This window comes from Littorina saxatilis, linkage group LG4 (genome assembly GCF_037325665.1).
Source record: "Littorina saxatilis isolate snail1 linkage group LG4, US_GU_Lsax_2.0, whole genome shotgun sequence".
NCBI lineage: Eukaryota > Metazoa > Mollusca > Gastropoda > Littorinimorpha > Littorinidae > Littorina > Littorina saxatilis.
In genome coordinates this window covers 17,921,713-17,939,053 of record NC_090248.1, presented here as the reverse complement: position 1 = coordinate 17,939,053, position 17,341 = coordinate 17,921,713, and the positions used below count along the sequence as shown (strand labels likewise).

The window sequence follows — 17,341 nt, the reverse complement described above, 5'->3', positions numbered from 1 at the left end:
AAACTGTTCGGTGCGGCTCGGAAAGAAAGGCACTGTTTAAAACGTTAAATATACATACACCGAAAAAAGTACATAGTACACCGTGTTCTATTTTTAAACCGTATTTGAGACTTGTTTCTGTTTTTAAGTCGTGGAGCACGATAAGTGGGTCGAGTATTGCCACGTGTGGAAATCAAGAATGAACAATGATGCATGTTTCATTTGGGAACGCAAACGGTCATCTTGTTTAAGATGTAGTTCTAGACAGAAAACATTCATTCTGACCGCATCGCAATACACTAACTTTTTTGAAGGTGTATTTTAGGGGTGCATCAGATTACTCAATTTTCTTTGTTTTTATCAACATTTTCCGGGAGGCATGCCCCCGGACCCCCTAGGAGATTCGGGCGCTCCGCGTCGTCGATCTGTCCCGAAAAGAAATTTGCCCCCCCCCCTCCCCCTCCCCCCCTTAAAAACCGCCCCTGAAAGACACCAAAAAGTGTGCAGTACAACAAACTCACTCCAGAGAGTGATGAGAATAAGATTGCTGATATATATATCATAGTTCACCTCCAGACGCATAAATATCTCAAACGCCACTTCCGACAAACCACGTGTTGAGTGTGGGGTTGAAAGAAGAACAACAAACAATACTTGTTACTGGTTGTCTCGATTACCAGAAACAAACCTAAAACACATTGTCTATGTGTCTGTCTGGATGCCTATATGTCTGTCTGTCTGTCTGTCTGGATGCCTATATGTCTATCTGTCTGTCTGTATGCCATATGTCTACCAGCCCCAAGCCAATATCCCCCTCCCTACTTCCCCTCCCCTAGCCTTACCCACCAATCTAACCCCACCCTCTACCTCCCCTCCTACCCTCCCCATATCTCCCCCATAGCCCCTACCCCTTCCCTATCCTCCCTCCAATATTCCTCCTCCCCTAGCCCCTACCCATACCTCCCATCTTACCCGCCGATCCCCCCTCCCTAACACCTAACTCTTCCCCATCCTCCTATCCCCCCCCCCAAGAAAAAGGGTGTGGAGGCTGAGCAGAGGAGGGTTCAGTGCATCATCCCATTGCTGCCCCTCCGTCTTTATCAGACGGGTGCAAGGGGATGGGACGGTTTGACAGAACCTCCTCTCTCATATCTAGCGAGATGGGAACACAGCGAACCTTCACATCCTGTTACTTCCCTCCATCTCTGTGAGATGGGTGCAGTGGGAAGAGATGGAGGAAGGGTTGACAGGTCCCTCTCTCTATTCCCTCTAACTAGAAATTCGAACCTCATTTAAAATCCTTTTTCAAATTTGCCAGGTGACTTTAGGGCACCTTGTTTGAAACAGAACGGTAAGTGTGTCTGTAAACAGAAACTCTTGAAAATCATCCTCGTTACGCAGAATGCACTATAAATGACTTTTGTCGTTTTACTTTTGTATTTTTTAAATTCCTCTAATCGATGGAATATCCCAGTAAAACTAAAAGTCAAAAATTAAGAATGTTACTTTCCCAAAACGTTGTGGACGCCCAGCGCATAATAAGAAAAATAGTAGTCGTGGTCAACTAGTGAACTCTACGCATTTCGTTTGGCGATATTCACAAATGCACCATCTCTGTAATACAGCCTGCCAAACTTCCGCTGTAAACACAAGTGTTATTGTGGAGTTGTGTCTTCGTGAAGTGTGTGTGTGTGCGTGTATGTGTGTGTGTGTGTGGGTGTGGGTGTGTGTGTGTGGCTGCGTTTGTGCGTGCGTGTGTGTGTGTGTGTGTGTGTGTGTGTGTGTGTGTACACAATCTACACAATTTACCAGTGTGTATCTTTGTTAAACTTCAGTATCTGTTTCTGTGGCTGTGACTGTGTTGATAAGAACAAACATTATGAATAGTCAACATGGGCATCAGTAAATCTTTTCGACATTAGAATTTGAAAGAAGTATGTCACTGTCAGAGTGAACAAGTGCTGAAGCTTTTTGCACTTGTACAGCGTATATGTGCGTCAATGACTAATTCGTCACTGTACGGTACCTAAAGAAAGATACATTCACACTGACTAGTTGTGTATTCTCAGAGCATCTTAATGAATTGACTGTTGGAAGAGAGGCGACATATTCCGGAGCACAGCAACGTTTACAAGACTAAGTGTGTCAACGTTTACGAAAGACAAAAACACGGAGACAACTAACAGAAACGGCAAAGGTGACATGAACAGTCACACGGAAGTGCCCTTATAATACGCACTGAAAATGCGACCAAAAAACAACAACACACAAAGAAATGATGAGAACAGACATAGCAAAATCAGACAAACGGCATACCAGACATTCAGGAACTACGACCAAGTTTTCGCAGATGATTCATCTTGATTTTCATCACCTGTCCTCTTATGTCCTTGATTCCTTTTTTTTTAACGATATGCAACATTTTCACAAACATGTGACTGCTGTTTTGTGTGTGTGGTAAAATCTATAAAAACAAATGACCGCCAGATCAAGAGACATTGAGGCATATCGGACTAATGCAATGACATTTATATCATTAAATGCGAAAGGGTAGGGGTTAGTATGGCGGTTGTGGGTGAGAGGCGGTTATCATTTTTTTGAGACACTGACTTGTAAAGAGGAGGACAGAGGTGGAAGAGTTAAAAGATGAAAAGGCACACTTGAGGAGAAAGTCAGTGTGAGAAGGAGAGAAAGATCCACACATGATGTAGATGGAACCTTGAAAAGAAAAGCGAGAGAGGTGGGAAGGGAATAAAGAGAAGGCTCCATCACGAGTCATCGACTCATAAACATGCCATTAGGATGTCGTGACACAGCAAGACGTTATGCAGTTAAACCCTGGCTGACCACTGGGGGCTTACACCAGTCAATCATGACAAGTCACCACTTCCTCTCCTGAATGAAAGCACGTTCTTGTTGCTGTGTGTGCACTTGTACACGTCGGTGAACAATCGTCGGCTTGTGTGTGTGTGTGTGTGTGTGTGTGTGTGTGTCTGGAGGGTGTGTGCGTGCGATAGGGGACTATCGTGCGATCGTGCGTCTGTGTGTCTATGTCTGTGTGTCCGTCTGCCAGTATTTCTGTGTCTCTGTGCGCGTTGTTTTTTTGTGCTGTTGTTGTTGTTGTTGCTGCTGTTGCTGTTGTTGTTGTTGTTGTTGTTGTTGTTGTTGTTGTTGGTGTTGTTGTTCTTCTTCTTCTTCTTCTTCTTCTTCTTCTTCTTCTTCTTCTTCTTCTCCATGCATGCGGTCTAAGCCATATCGCTAAAATTACTGACATGAAAAAGTCAGAGCGTAGCAAAAAAAAAAGACATCAGAGCAATGAATTTCATTTTGCTTTGGAGCAGACTTCCTGTCGGGTTTTATTCAGCCTCGGCTGGCCATGAAAAACTCAAGTTTAATATAATAATAGACGTGAGCGTGTTTGAAATATCATGAGAGATAAATGTAGGCCGGTCCCAGATACGTCATACACGCTTCCCAGTCTCTTATCTAATTTACATGTTTCCCAAAACATAAAATAAAATACATGTAAAATAAAATGTATTAAAAAGTATATGCGCAGAACGCCTCCCGGTTATGACATTGTAATTAAGCTAGGTCAAATGTGACTAATACCAGTGTCAAAATGTGAAAGTTTTACAAACTAAGATTATAAAAGGATTGTATACGCAGTTACTGCAAGGTCGAGTTCAAGATTCTCTCCCTGCCAACAAAATTCGTGAAACAATTCTGCTCCGGGGTGGAATAATCATACGTCGCAGTATCCAAGACATTTTTTACTGTGCAGATATATGATTTAAAGACGCCGTCCTAAACTAGCATGCACGATCATGTATTTACGACACAATATATGCAATAAGGCAAACAACAAAAGTCTGTTTACGGTATCCCGACCGACTCTATTTTTTCGCGCGACCCTAGACTTTTTTTTTTTGGCATTTGGGGGGGAAAAAAAAAGTCTTTGTTTTATGGCAAAATAACTTAAAAATATGGTTTGTGGGAGAAAAAAAAAGGAAAAAAAATCCCGACCTACCGACACTATTTTTTTGCCTATGTTACCGTAAACAGACCTCTTTTTTTGGCCTAATTAACTTGGCAAAGAAAGGTGTCACTTACAAAATATCTTCAGCAACAACAAAAACAAAACAAAACAAAACATGAACAACAAATCCCATTTTAAACAGAAAGCAGCCAAGCTGTAGATGTTGGTGTGTGTCATGTTGAAGATGGTTGTATTTCATGTAAAACGACCAGAGTGTGTTCATACGTGTAGCGGTCATTGCGTTACTGAAGTTGTTGTTGTTCCACTTGTTTCGATTTTATGTTGTTATTGATGTTGGTGGTGTTTTTCTTTGAAAAATAAATCCTAACCAACATTCTGTGCATTTTTGTCTTCAAGAAACAAAAATCCATTACGGTTTTGTTCTATTTCTTTCTTTTCAGTGTTTAATAATAAAACGATCGTTCCGAGATATTATAATGACCAAATACGTGTTTGGTGTGTGACCAAGTGGAAGGTGGTTGCATTTCATGTAAAACGACCCAAAGCGGTTTCTGAAGGGGCCCGCTCATCTCCAAGTTTTAAGACTACGCAGAAACTGTCATGTTAAAATCGGTCATGTAAGTTAAAGCCAGTCATGGGGACTCCAGTCGTTCATGTTATGTCGTGTTTTGATGTAATGCGGACCACCAAAGCCTCTGATGCTCATGTCACGAGGGCAAGTCTGTCGCTGAGTCAAATGATGTAGAGTATTAGCGACAACACTGTGTACGTGACACTTTCATGATCTTGCAAGCTGGTCTGGCGTTGTTGTTGGTGGTGATGATGGTGGTGGTGATGGTGGTTTTGTTGCTGTTGTTTTGATTTATGTTGCTGTTGGGTTTGGTTTTTTTTTTCGTTTCTTAGTTTGTTTGTTTGTTTGATTGTTTGTTTTTGTATGTGTGTTTTCATCCTTTTGCGGTTTTCTTTGTTGGTTGGTTTGTGTCACTGTCTTTGTTGTTGTTCGACTTGTTTCGCTTTCATGTTGTTATTGATGGTGGTGGTGATTTGTTTTACAACAACATAATATCCTTACCAACATTCTGTGCCGTTTTGTTCTAGTTCTTTCTTTTTTCTGTGTGTAATAATAAAACCAATCATTTCGAGTTATGATAATGTCCAATGCTAGGACTGAAGACGACGACAATAATGATGATAGCGATGACAACAGCGGGCCTTCAAGCCAAGCTGATTGTTGACAAGTAGGAAGATGTTGTACTCACCGAAAAGAAATGTAGCGAAATAAATAATGTTCACCGGCTGCTCAAACAATATCCGTGTTCTTGATAATCCCATTACGTAGACTGTGTCAAACTACCTGCAACAAAATCAAACAGACATGAAGTTAACCTTCGGTTTATATATATTAGTCCGTAACAGGTTTTCCTTTTGCATCTTACTCCCTTGCCTACGCATCCGAAAGACGTTAAGGACGAACTATAGAAGAAGAAAAATAGAAGAAAACACCAAAAAAAACCAGAAAAAAAACAAATAGACCAAAAAACGAGGATAACGAAACAGCCAATTATCAGCTAACAAACAAACAAAAACAACCAACACATCAGCAAACAAACAACACAAGAAATAAAATCACGATTTACGATGGTTTTGACGTAACACAACGCTTCTCTTACATTGTAGACAGCATCTAACTTGAAGGTAAGAGAGGAGGTGCGCTCTGCTTACTGCACTTGCTACGTCACACTATCCGGATGACAAGCAGTGTCTCAAAACATATACGTAAATTCAATCAAACGGAGATGAAGATGATGAAATGCATTGTCAATCTTTTCTTATTTATTAAACAAACTATGCGCATGTACGGACGGTGTGTGTGTGTGTGTGCGTGTGGGGGGGGGGGGGTCAGAGGCGGCGGTGGCTGAATGTCCTTTGAATAATATCTGTGACCCACAAAGAAAACAAAAGCTTACAAACGAATTGTGTCTTTTTCTTTTGAGAAGAAACAAAGGCTCTGACTCGGCTACTTACAACACTTACATGTTTATTTTCAGACATTACCTGGCATTATTTAGATAATGTGTCGCTAGAAATGACAGTCAGTAATAAATTGAATCTTAAAATTATGTTCTGTTGGTATTGGTGTCTGCTTTATATGTGACAAGAAAAAATACAGAATGCAACAAAATGAAAATGGAAAAGACAGACATACGCCTCGAATAGCATCTGATACTTTCTCTCTCTCTCTCTTCAGTCAGAGTTTCAAGCCGAGGCAAAAACAGTGGAACCAACTACTAAAAAGTTGAATACATAGAAGATGACTGAGATAGAAAACATCTGCCATTGTGCCTAAAACAGGTTTCCCAAGAAGTACACAACGAAAAATACAAGCTAATCGTGAGGAGAAAACACAAGCAACAATGGGGCCACACACAAAAAAATAAGGAGGCTTCACGTAGGTTTTGTTTTTTAGAGTTAAGGTACAGTGTCCTCGTGTGTATACATGTGTGTATATACAATTCTACCTTCGCTATGAGGCCCTTCTGATGCGAAGACACCTTCCACTTACACCAGAGGTCCCTTTGTCTGTTATCTTGACCACAGTATACCTGTCATGAAGGCCTCCTGCAATGTAGGGACACCTTCAGCTAGTCCCAAGGGTGCATGTCCCTTCACGGCAGGTAGCACTGTATGTGTAGGTAAGCAATGTGGTGTGTGTAGGTGTGCGGCAAAGAAGGGGAGCGTTGTGGAGAGGACGTGACAGAGAGTGATGGATGCCTTCTCCGCGCCGTGACCCGTGTCGTGACGCGCTCACCTCGTCCCTCCAATAAACATCTGTCTGCTACTGCACAGCTTTCCTTCTTAGTGATACACGCCTAACATCAACACAAACGAAACTCTTCGTTTTCTCAACACCGTCACTAAAATAGAACACTCAGTTTAGACGAATATCGTTGACCTGTTCAGTAACAGTGAAAGGAAGGTACTCACATGTTTTCTTCAAGTCGTCGTGGAGGACGGAGAGGAGAGTGAACGAAAGTGACTCGGGGGAGATCTGGGAGGAAAACTGGAGGTCCCTCTCTGTGACACCTTGCTGCGTTGCATGACGGGACACCAAATAGAGGGGCGGGGGGTGGGGGTGGGGGTGGGAGGTCCGGTGTGAGCGGAGGGGGTTATGCTCGCACCCGCAACACATATTTATGACTGTCATCCCTTACACATGCTTAAGATTCGTCGGCTTAACAACATGGCCAAGGAGAGACGCGAGACACATCGCTGAGTATTGCTGTCACTTGGTCTATGATCTCGGACATCTGTTTGTCAGGTGTTGAGCCTGTTGGGTTTTTTTTCATTGTAGAGTATTCTGAAAGTGATCAGAGAGCTCACGTGCACGTTGACGCAGACACGGACCACCCGACGGACCGACCGACCGAACCAATTGCATATACACGCGCACACCCGAATACATCAGTTAAGCTTGAGAGCGAGCAAGAGATAGATAGAGAGATAGAGAGAGAGAGAGAGAGAGAGAGAGAGAGAGAGAGAGAGAGAGAGAGAGAGAGAGAGAGAGAGAGAGAGAGAGAGAGAGAGAGAGAGAGAGAGAGAGAGAGAGAGAGAGAGAGAGATGATGATGGAACTTTATTTTTCAAGGATAGAGGTTTAAGGCGACGCCTTTTCTTACAACCGGTCCTTACTTCTAATACAAATGTCTAATAAATGATAAACAAGTAAAGCAACATGACAAATAAACAAAGTAAACGAACGAATCAGCAAACAATCGACAAGTAAGCAAACAAGCAAATAAACATAAACAACAACATGACAAAGTAAGCAACAAACAAATCGAAAGCGAAACATCCAACATGTAGGTTACACATGTAAAGAGAGAGAGAGAGAGAGAGAGAGAGAGAGAGAGAGAGAGAGAGAGAGAGAGAGAGAGAGAGAGAGAGAGAGAGAGAGAGAGAGAGAGAGAGAGAGAGAGAGAGCGAGAGAGAGAGAGATCAAATCAAATCAAATCAAATCACATTTTATTTTACGAGGGTTCAATCAATAGTCAATCAATAGGAAGCTTATATATATAGCGCGTATTCCGTGGGTACAGTTCTAAGCGCTTGTCGAAGAGTTGTCAACACAGGACTAACAAAGAAACTAACATCTACAGACGGACACGAACCCTATCACACACTAGCAAACCCTGATAAACATACAACAAACAACGGTTTAACAACAATGTACACATCAATAGCTAGGTCCAAACAAAATAATATTAAGCACAAAGAAAACACCTCTCACAGAGCACAGCACAAGAATGTCTTTTGGGGCACAACACATCACGTCGAACATGAAAGTCGCAGCCAGCTACGAGAAGAACTGAGTCTTCAACCTACTCTTGAACGCGTCAAGAGAGGGGCTCTGGCGAAGCTCAAGCGGCAGGGAGTTCCAGACAGAGGGGCCCGCGGAGGGAAATGCACGTTGACCAGCAGATGCGAGTTTTGAGCGAGGGATGTGAAGGCGGAGTGGGTCAGCAGCAGAACGAAGGGGACGGTCGGAGGGCTGGGTGTACAGGTCCAGGGAGGATTGAAGGTACTCGGGAGCAGAGTCGTTGAGACACTTGTAGACCAGAGTGGACAGTTTGTAGGAGATTCGGGTGTTGACAGGGAGCCAGTGCAAGGAGCGAAGTAGGGGGGTGATGTGGTCTCGCTTCGTCTTCCTCAACGTCAGCCTGGCAGCAGCGTTCTGGACTCGTTGTAGGCCATGAATGGATGAGGCGGGGAGGCCAGCCAGAAGGGAGTTGCAGTAGTCCAGACGACTGAAGATGAGGGAGACAACCAGCTTGACACAGGCGTCGTGGGTGAGGTAGCGACGGATGGAGGCGATGCGTCGTAGGTGGAAAAAGCAGGTCTTGATGATGAAGGAGATCTGTGTCTGCATACAAATTAGCTTCTTTTCAACCAGCCCTCGCCCAGAGAGGGACTACTCTAATCATAGAGAGAGAGAGAAAGGCAGAGAGAGAGTGATGATGATGATCAGTGATGGTGGAACTTTAATTTTCAAGGATAGAGGTTTAAGGCGACGCCTTTTCTTACAACCGGTCCTTACTTCTAATACAAATGTCTTATAAATGATAAACAAGTAAAGCAACATGACAAATAAACAAATTAAACGAACGAACCAGCAAACAATCGACAAGACACAAACAAGCAAATAAACACCCCAAAAAATGACAAAGTAAGCAACATACAAATCGAAAGCGAAACATGCAACATGTTAATTGAGGTTACACATGTAAAGTGATCGACGGTAAAATTCACACGATACCAACGTTTACACTAATGCTTACAATGATTATATGGTGTAAATGATGATGATGAAGATGATGATGATGATGATGATTGTAACATTGTACATGATACACAGACCATTGGAGACAATCCGCCCCAGATGTAATGTACATTATGCAGAGTAACTTCCCTGCCCTTCTTCCGCCATCACGAATAAAGAAGCACATGTCATGAGAACTCGGTCTTGTTGAATCAATGTCTGACCACAAACAACGGCCACCCATCATAACAATGATGATGATGATGATGATGATGATGATGATGATGATGATGATGATGATGATGATGATGATGATTTGATAATGATAATGATGAGGATGATGTTGATGATGATGATGGAAAATCGCAACATAAATTCCACATAATACATGTAATAAAGAACATACTTTTGTAATTCATAAAGCTTTGCCAATTGTTGACAGCTACTTGCACATGTTAAGACTAGTATAGCCATCTAGGTAGACATATAATGATTAGGCCTATGCAGAGCTTGTTTAAAACTCTTTAGTGAGGTTAATGATCTTATTACAGACGGAATGGAGTTCCACACGAAGGCCAGAGAAGGCTTGAACAAATCAATCCCGGGTATTGGTGGTAGAAAATTGATAGACCCGTACCTTTCGGTGACTCTGTGAAATAGGTCCTGAATATAGTTGGGCACTTCGCCATGATATACTTTATACATCATTACAGCCTTATTAAACTGTAACTGTTTAACTAGCGGCAGGTAGTTTAGATTCTTTAACTTCAAATCAGCTGATAATTCATATCTGATAACTGATGATTCGCATTCGAATTCCTAAGAACTTCTTCAAATACAAATAAATGGAATTTTTCACATTGCAGAGCAGCCTTATCCAGTCCCCATAGCTCAGCACCATATACTGTACGATTGGTTGTACTTCGGAATCAAACAACTTTAAAAAAAAAACCTGAATTATAGAGAGAGAGAGAGAGATCAAATCAAATCAAATCAAATCAAATTTTATTTTACGAGGGTTGTGGCATAAGCAATATAAACGAGCTTCTTTTCAACCAGCCCTCGCCCAGAGAGGGACTATTCTAGAGAGAGAGAGAGAGAGAGAGAGAGAGAGAGAGAGAGAGAGAGAGAGAGAGAGAGAGAGAGAGAGAGAGAGAGAGAGAGAGAGAGAGACGCAGACTTGTTTTTTCTTATGCTTGCTGATGATTTATTGCTGTTGTCAGTGACTGTTGTGTGTCTACAGGCTCAGTTAAATAGTTTACGTAGGGCAGTGTCCTCTCTTCACTTAAAAGTAAACATGAGTAAAATTAATATTGTTGTGTTAGGAAGGATGGAAATTTGAGTGCAAGGGAAAGATGGACATATGGGGGAGATATTTTACCTGTTGTCAACCGCATGGTTGTATAAGTACGAGCCATTTCGAAGTTAGAGTCGACTGGTTGAGCAAACTAACTAACTAGGGGATCCTTTACGTCCTCACAGAAAATTTTCCTATTAGGGACATGAAATTGATGATATGCTAAAAGGCTGGTAAAAGTGAACAAGACAAGGGGAGGATGACGGAGTGGGTATAAGAGTGATGATGACAAAAGTTTGTTAAAAAATATCGGGTTTTTTACTACGCAATGTAAATTTGTGTATGTTTGGGTTTACACCCATTGTCTCCAAAAGCGTTTGGGGTATAGGGTTTTAAAAGAAAACGTTTATTTTCGAAAAAGATACTTTATAAAAAAGGGATAACATTTCAGAGCCACTTTTTAAAACCAAAGGTTAAAAAATATGATTTACATTTATACAGAGAAAGCGTATAAGTATTTAGGAATATTGTTTTTAACTCGACTCTGTTTTACTGCTGCCTGTTGGCGAGCTCTCAAGCCGGGCCAAACATGCTCTGATTATTGGGGCCATACGGATAGTTTTGATGGGGGCCATGGGCAGCGCCATTTTGTTGTGAAATACGTCATCAGTTTGTGTACACAGGAAGTTGTGACATCCGTCACCCTATGGGAGGCCTGTGAAGGCAACATTGTTCATCAGTAGAAAATTGTGAAATCCGTCACACTATGGGAGGGGTGAAGGCAAAATTGGTCATCACTGAGTTTGTGTAACACAGGAAGTTGTGAAATACGTCACCCTATGGGAGGGGTGAAGGCAAAATTGTTCAACAAAAACATCATAGGTCGAACTGTGCAGGGTCAACCGCAACAAACTCAAACCATTCATACTGAACTGCATCTGAGTGACTTATATACCGATATTTTTATTTCTTATTTTCAGCACAGGTGTAGGAAAAAATCATGAACCAAAATGTTATTTATTTTCTAATTTAACATTTGTTTTACAAATGTGACCATGGTCTTTCAAACATACAGTGACATTAAACATTGTTATGTTAAAAAAAAGAAAAAAGAAAAAAAGCTTTTGTGCACAAATCAGAAAATACATTGTACATTTTACCTACAGGCCGCCAAACAGTGTCTGTGGCTAAGCCCGACCCAGCAAATTGTCAAGAACAGGCGCTTGCATTTGGATGTGTCCAATGATAGTAGGTTTGGTTGTGATCAATCAGAATAATGTAGGAATAAAAATGTATGACAGTTTGGTATGATGACATGTAATTCACATATGCTGAAATATAATATTATACATCATATAATATTATTATGGCTGTTGCCATGACCATGAAGCCCAACAAAGGTTTAATGTTATGTAATTCAAAATACCAAAATCAAGCACCTATTACGGATTTTGCGCGTGAAGATTGAGGCCTTCGTAAACGTTCAACGTTGGCCAATAATGATTTTAACAATGTTGTGTCGTTTTTTATTATGTTTTATTTTGTTGATCAATTGATAAATATGTCTTCCCAACATATTACAAATCAAACAGAATTAAAGTCTTAGAGAACTACAATAATTATTGTTGCTGTCAAAACCTTGCAAGGCCTCAACAACTGACAAAGCTTTGTGTGGAAGAATGGGGAAGAATCTATTTTTATGCACAAGGTCAAGGGGTCTACAATAATGTTTGCACGTTTTAAAAGTTGCCGAAAAAAAATTATGACTAGTATTATTTCATTCTGCTTTGTCGAATCATAGCATTTAAAACTTAAAAATTGAGAAAAAATAGTTATTATTATCACACGCCGAAACCACACGCCGAAGCATATCCGGTCGATCGATCGGCCCATGTCTGCCAGTAGCGGTTAGGTATAATAGCACTAAATTCACTGACTGAGCAATGAAGAGTTTGTGGCTGGGTGGTAAGACGTCCGGCGAAAGCGGTCCGGGTTCGTTTCCCAGCATGGGCAGATTATCTATTTTTTTGGTTTTTTGTGTTAAATTCTTGTTTATTATTATTATTTATTATGAACGTTTTAATGTTTTGTTTTACTCTAACTAATTTTTTTAATGTTTAAAATAAATAAATAATTAATTAATTAATTTTGTTTTAAATTTTAATCCTAGGCCTGCGGACAGAGGGGGGGGGAGGGGGCGAAGTATACCGGTATCAGACCAAATGAGAATTGAACCATTTGAGAACATCCTTTTTTTTTCAATCACTACATCGAAGGCCTGCGGCCCGGGGGGGGGGGGGGGGGGGGGGGGGGTTCACATGGTTTGTTTGTTTGTTTGTTTCAGACCCACACCCATATACATACATTTCACATTTAAACCATTTGTCGGCCCCCTGTCGATATTTATCGACTAAGTTCCTTGTGTGTATTGTACAAAGGTTATCTGAGCTCAATAATAATGGGCCTCAAGTGCCCTTTGTAAATTGTATCGGTACGGTAGGGCTTATTTGGTTTTGTGTATTTGATTTTTTTGCTTTTTTAATTTTAGGGAAAGGTTGGTCAATTGCAGTTGGCAAGAGTGGGATTCTCATGTACAAAATAGTTATAGATTTTTTGTTGTTGGACATTTTGTACTGTACATGATATTAAACCCTGTCTTTTGTTGAATATGGATAGGCATTTAAAATTCATTATGACTAGGTTTTGACTCGGCATTTCATAAATTGCTGTGCATGCTTACCGATATAAAAGACACAATGCCGATGATTTGATGTGTTCGCTTTGTAAAGAATTAACATAAAGATGAAGTCAATTGTGTTTTGTGTTGCCCATAGGCAACTTAAGATAACAACTTATTTCTTTTAAATATTGTAAAAAGCCAAGCCTCTTTCGGATTAGCTTGCTTTTAGCCTCATCACAAGAAATAATTGTCAGAAATGTGTCCTTGTATTTGTATAAAGCATTTGAATAAAGAGAATTATTGATAACCTATTAGTTAAAGGCACAGTAAGCCTCCTGTAAACCATCACAGATACTGTCATGCTTTTACACACAATACAAACACCCTTCCATTTGAACGCTCACCAAACGGGAACATCCTAGCTGCTTTCCGTCGAGAGTGAGACATTTTCAAAGAATTTATTTTCGTGGACCGTCTGTTCTACAATCAGGCGCCTCGTTTGGCGCTAGAACTAACTTTTAAAATCTAAATAATACATTGACAGCTTGTAACACAAACATTCTTAAATCATAAAAGATTTCTTTTTTCATCAAGACAAGATCAGTACAATTTAAAGTTTTGAAAGTTTTAAAAAAGATAGCCCGGAAGCAGGGTCACGAAAGGTCGTGTCTCAAAGCAGACGATTTTTCTGAATAGTGCTCGCTTTCTTTGAAACCAGCCGCAGCCGACAAGTTCGTGTGACTCGTTTGTTGCGTTTTAGAATCAGAGGTACACAATAACGTGCTATTGCAGATACAGCCAGTCGCATTTAAATCACAAACTGACGACTAAATTGTGAAAAAAAGGAAAGTGGATCACACGGGTTCACGATGGCTCAGGGGTTAGATAAACCACGAAATCTGGTGTGTGGTTTACGCGAGCTAAATAGCAATTCAAACGAACTGTTTCATTTAATGTTATTAAATTCTATTGCAAGTGTGTTCCATAAGGCTAGAACTACTTTTTTTCATTAGAAGATTTAAATCGTTTTGTAAACCCTTTGAGACATACTGGGGCTTTAAATGCCGTGTAATCAGTGTATGTTTTAATCTATATTATTGTTCGATTATCATTGTTTCTTCTTTTGCACCTGTTCAGTGCAATTATATGCAATGTTAACTTTTTGTTCACAACCCTTCATAAGGGGCAATGGCCTAATGAATAAACCGTCTGCGTCTCTCTCTCCAGGACTAGATGTTGAAAAAAAGCACACAGAAAAAAAAAGCTTATATCATTACCCTCGAGAATAAAATAAGAATGTTATCATTTTATCTTATTGGTCTGCATGCACGTGCGCGCTCTTACATGTGTGTCTAAAGGTACATACTGCATACTAATATTATTGTCTCGTAAATATCAATAGATCCTTCTAGGCTTTTTACATGGGATTAAGCGCATCATCCTTTCACGTAGACACGTACAACAGTCTGACTGTGTCCAGTGCGAAATGTTCGGGGTTTTTTTCGAGGGGGGGGGGGGGGGGGGGTGCGTTTAAATTAAGTTTTCAGCTGGACGGACTGATTATAAAAAAAGAAGTTTAATCCCACCTTGCACAGAACGCAGCCAGATTAAATGTTGTTGGCATGTGTCAAGTAGAGGGATGCATTTACCCCACGTAAAAGCCTGGGCAATTTGTGTGACAATGTACAAGGTGGTTTATACGAGAAGGAACGTATATTTATATATATTTAAGTAGCTGCATGGCCGTTGATAATATATCGCTTTCGTCTGGCAGTTAACAAAACGGCAAACCAAAGAAGACCGAAAAGGAACTGTTTTGATACAGACAAGAAGGTGCCTGTTGCTGTTAAGTTACTATTCTCTTAAGCAAAACTTCTAATTATGCACGTTTACGATTCAAGCTTCATTGAATCATTGACTATCAATCGTGAAAGAAAACACACGGCAATTTAGGATATCAATAAGCAAATAGGCCTACAGCGTATCTTTGGCTACTTCTCATAGGAAGGGGAAAAATTAGTTCCCCCAGGGCTGATTAGGCTATTGGGTAGAATGCACTGCAATAAAATAGGACATCAAAGATTTCGCTAAGTTGTAAAATCTTTGAAATAACGCAAACAAGTCTGAATAGTGAAAATTCAGTCACGACACTGAGATTGTATATTATAGATGTAACCATATGTGAGTTTAGACACAAATCCAGACGTAATTTCACTATCCAAAAGTGAATACACTATATTGGAATGTGTGTCCTATCTCAAACAAGGAACAGTATCTGGAAGTGAACACACTACCTTGTAATGTGTGTCTTTTCTCAATCGAGGAACACTATCCAGAGGTGAACACACTATCTTGGAATGTATATGTCGTGCCGAATTCGCGTAATTGCCGATTCCGCGTAATGGGCAACATTTTTGCCCATTTCGCGTAATCGGCAAAACGCTGCCCAATACGTGAAATCGGCAGCGTTTTGCCGAAATCGCGTAAACGCCTCTAAAACTTGCCTATTTCGCGAATTCAGCAGCCGATTACGCGGAATCGGCAGCCGATTACGCGTAATAGGCAAGTTGCCCATTACGCGAAATCGGCAATAGTGAGTTTAGTGTGTATGTTTGTTTGTGTGTGTGTGTGTATGCGTGTGTGTGTGTGTGTGTGTGTGTGTGTGTGTGTGTGTGTGTATGTGTGTGTGTGTGTGTGTTGTCGTCGATACTGACCATGAATGTGATAATATACTTTTTAGCACGTACGCACACACTCACAAACACACACACACACACACAAACACACACACACACACGCACACACACACACACACACACACACACACACACACACACACACACACACACACACACACAGTATACTAGTGATGCAAACGAGGCAAACATTTATTTTCGAAACAAAAGAACGATAATAGGAAAAGATGAACAAATAGATGAACATGAAGAATTACGCATAATTGTGAAAAAGAACGCTCCTCAACAATACAAGTTAAGCTGCTATTTTCATCTTTCAGTACCACAAACACAGGTTATAGTTTGGCTGACATGCAGTTTGGTAGTAATTTTTATTTGTTTTTACATTTGCTGTTTTTCGGGTGGCAGTGACTGTGGCAGAGAGTGCAGCTTTTTCTACAAGCGCATCTCTTGGAGCTGCAGGATGTCTGACAGGCGCATTTTGCATACCCCTGACCACCATGGGCGGAATGCTTTGTAGCGATTTTTCTAAAAGAAGAAACGGCTGGGTTTGTATCTTGAAGCTTTAGGATTTGACAATCTGCCTTCTGTAACTGGTTTCTGGAATAAGCAGTATTGACGACGCCGTGCTTTGTAGCGATCCTATATACGCGCCGTGTTCTGTGATTTTAGACACGACTCCAGGGATATTTCTGGCGTCGAGTCGACCCCTGTCAAACTCAGACACTGGAAGTAGGACACAGTCCCCGACGTTTAGGGAGGGTTGTTTGGCATTGCTTGAAGACAGCACATGACCGCTACTTTTTTCTTGGCCAAGTGAAGCCTCCGCTCGGCACGCCCTTATCTTCTTCATGTGTTCAGCATTTGTGGGGTCATCAGATGTATTGTCATTCTCTTCTTCTTGAGATCTGGGATCTGCCTGGGAACAATCGGATTGTGCTGATTCCTCATCTCCAGTCTCTAAATCTGCACTGGCAGCCACATCTTCTTTGTCTACTGCCATAACGTCTTGAGCAACGAGTTCTGCCGCCCCTGTCAACTCTGGTATGGCCATGGCTTCGTCTGTAACTCCCTCTGGCCCTGTCATCTCTGGTACGGCCATGGCCTCGTCATCAACTTCCTCGGCCCCTGTCATCTCTCGTATGGCAGATTCCAGCTCTTCCTCTGTCGTCAGCACGTCTGCAACTTCTTTAGGCAGAAAGGTCTTCTGCAGACCCAATCTCGGTTTTTCCCCAAACAACACCTCGTATGGAGTTTTGTTCTGCAAATTTCTGTGTGGGGATTAATTCTTTTGTAGCTGGACAAAGCGGACCCCTTCAGACCAGTTACTGGTGCCGTTGTCAATGGTCCACGCTAACAGCATTTGCTTCACA

At 41.2% G+C, this 17,341-nt stretch overlaps 1 protein-coding gene across 2 annotated transcripts in view; it reads right to left on the bottom strand.

The window, feature by feature from the left end:
* Nucleotides 1-7,072, bottom strand: part of LOC138964126 (uncharacterized) — a 47,487-nt gene extending 40,415 nt beyond the window's left edge. For both annotated transcript variants that reach the window (XM_070336009.1, XM_070336010.1), the window contains exons 1-2: nucleotides 6,965-7,072; nucleotides 5,239-5,333 (exon numbers count right to left, since the gene is read on the bottom strand). In XM_070336009.1, coding sequence (XP_070192110.1) covers nucleotides 5,239-5,311 — 73 coding nt within the window. In that variant the 5' untranslated portion in view covers nucleotides 5,312-5,333; nucleotides 6,965-7,072. The remainder of the gene's footprint in view (nucleotides 1-5,238; nucleotides 5,334-6,964) is intronic.
* Nucleotides 7,073-17,341: the final 10,269 nt, after the last annotated feature.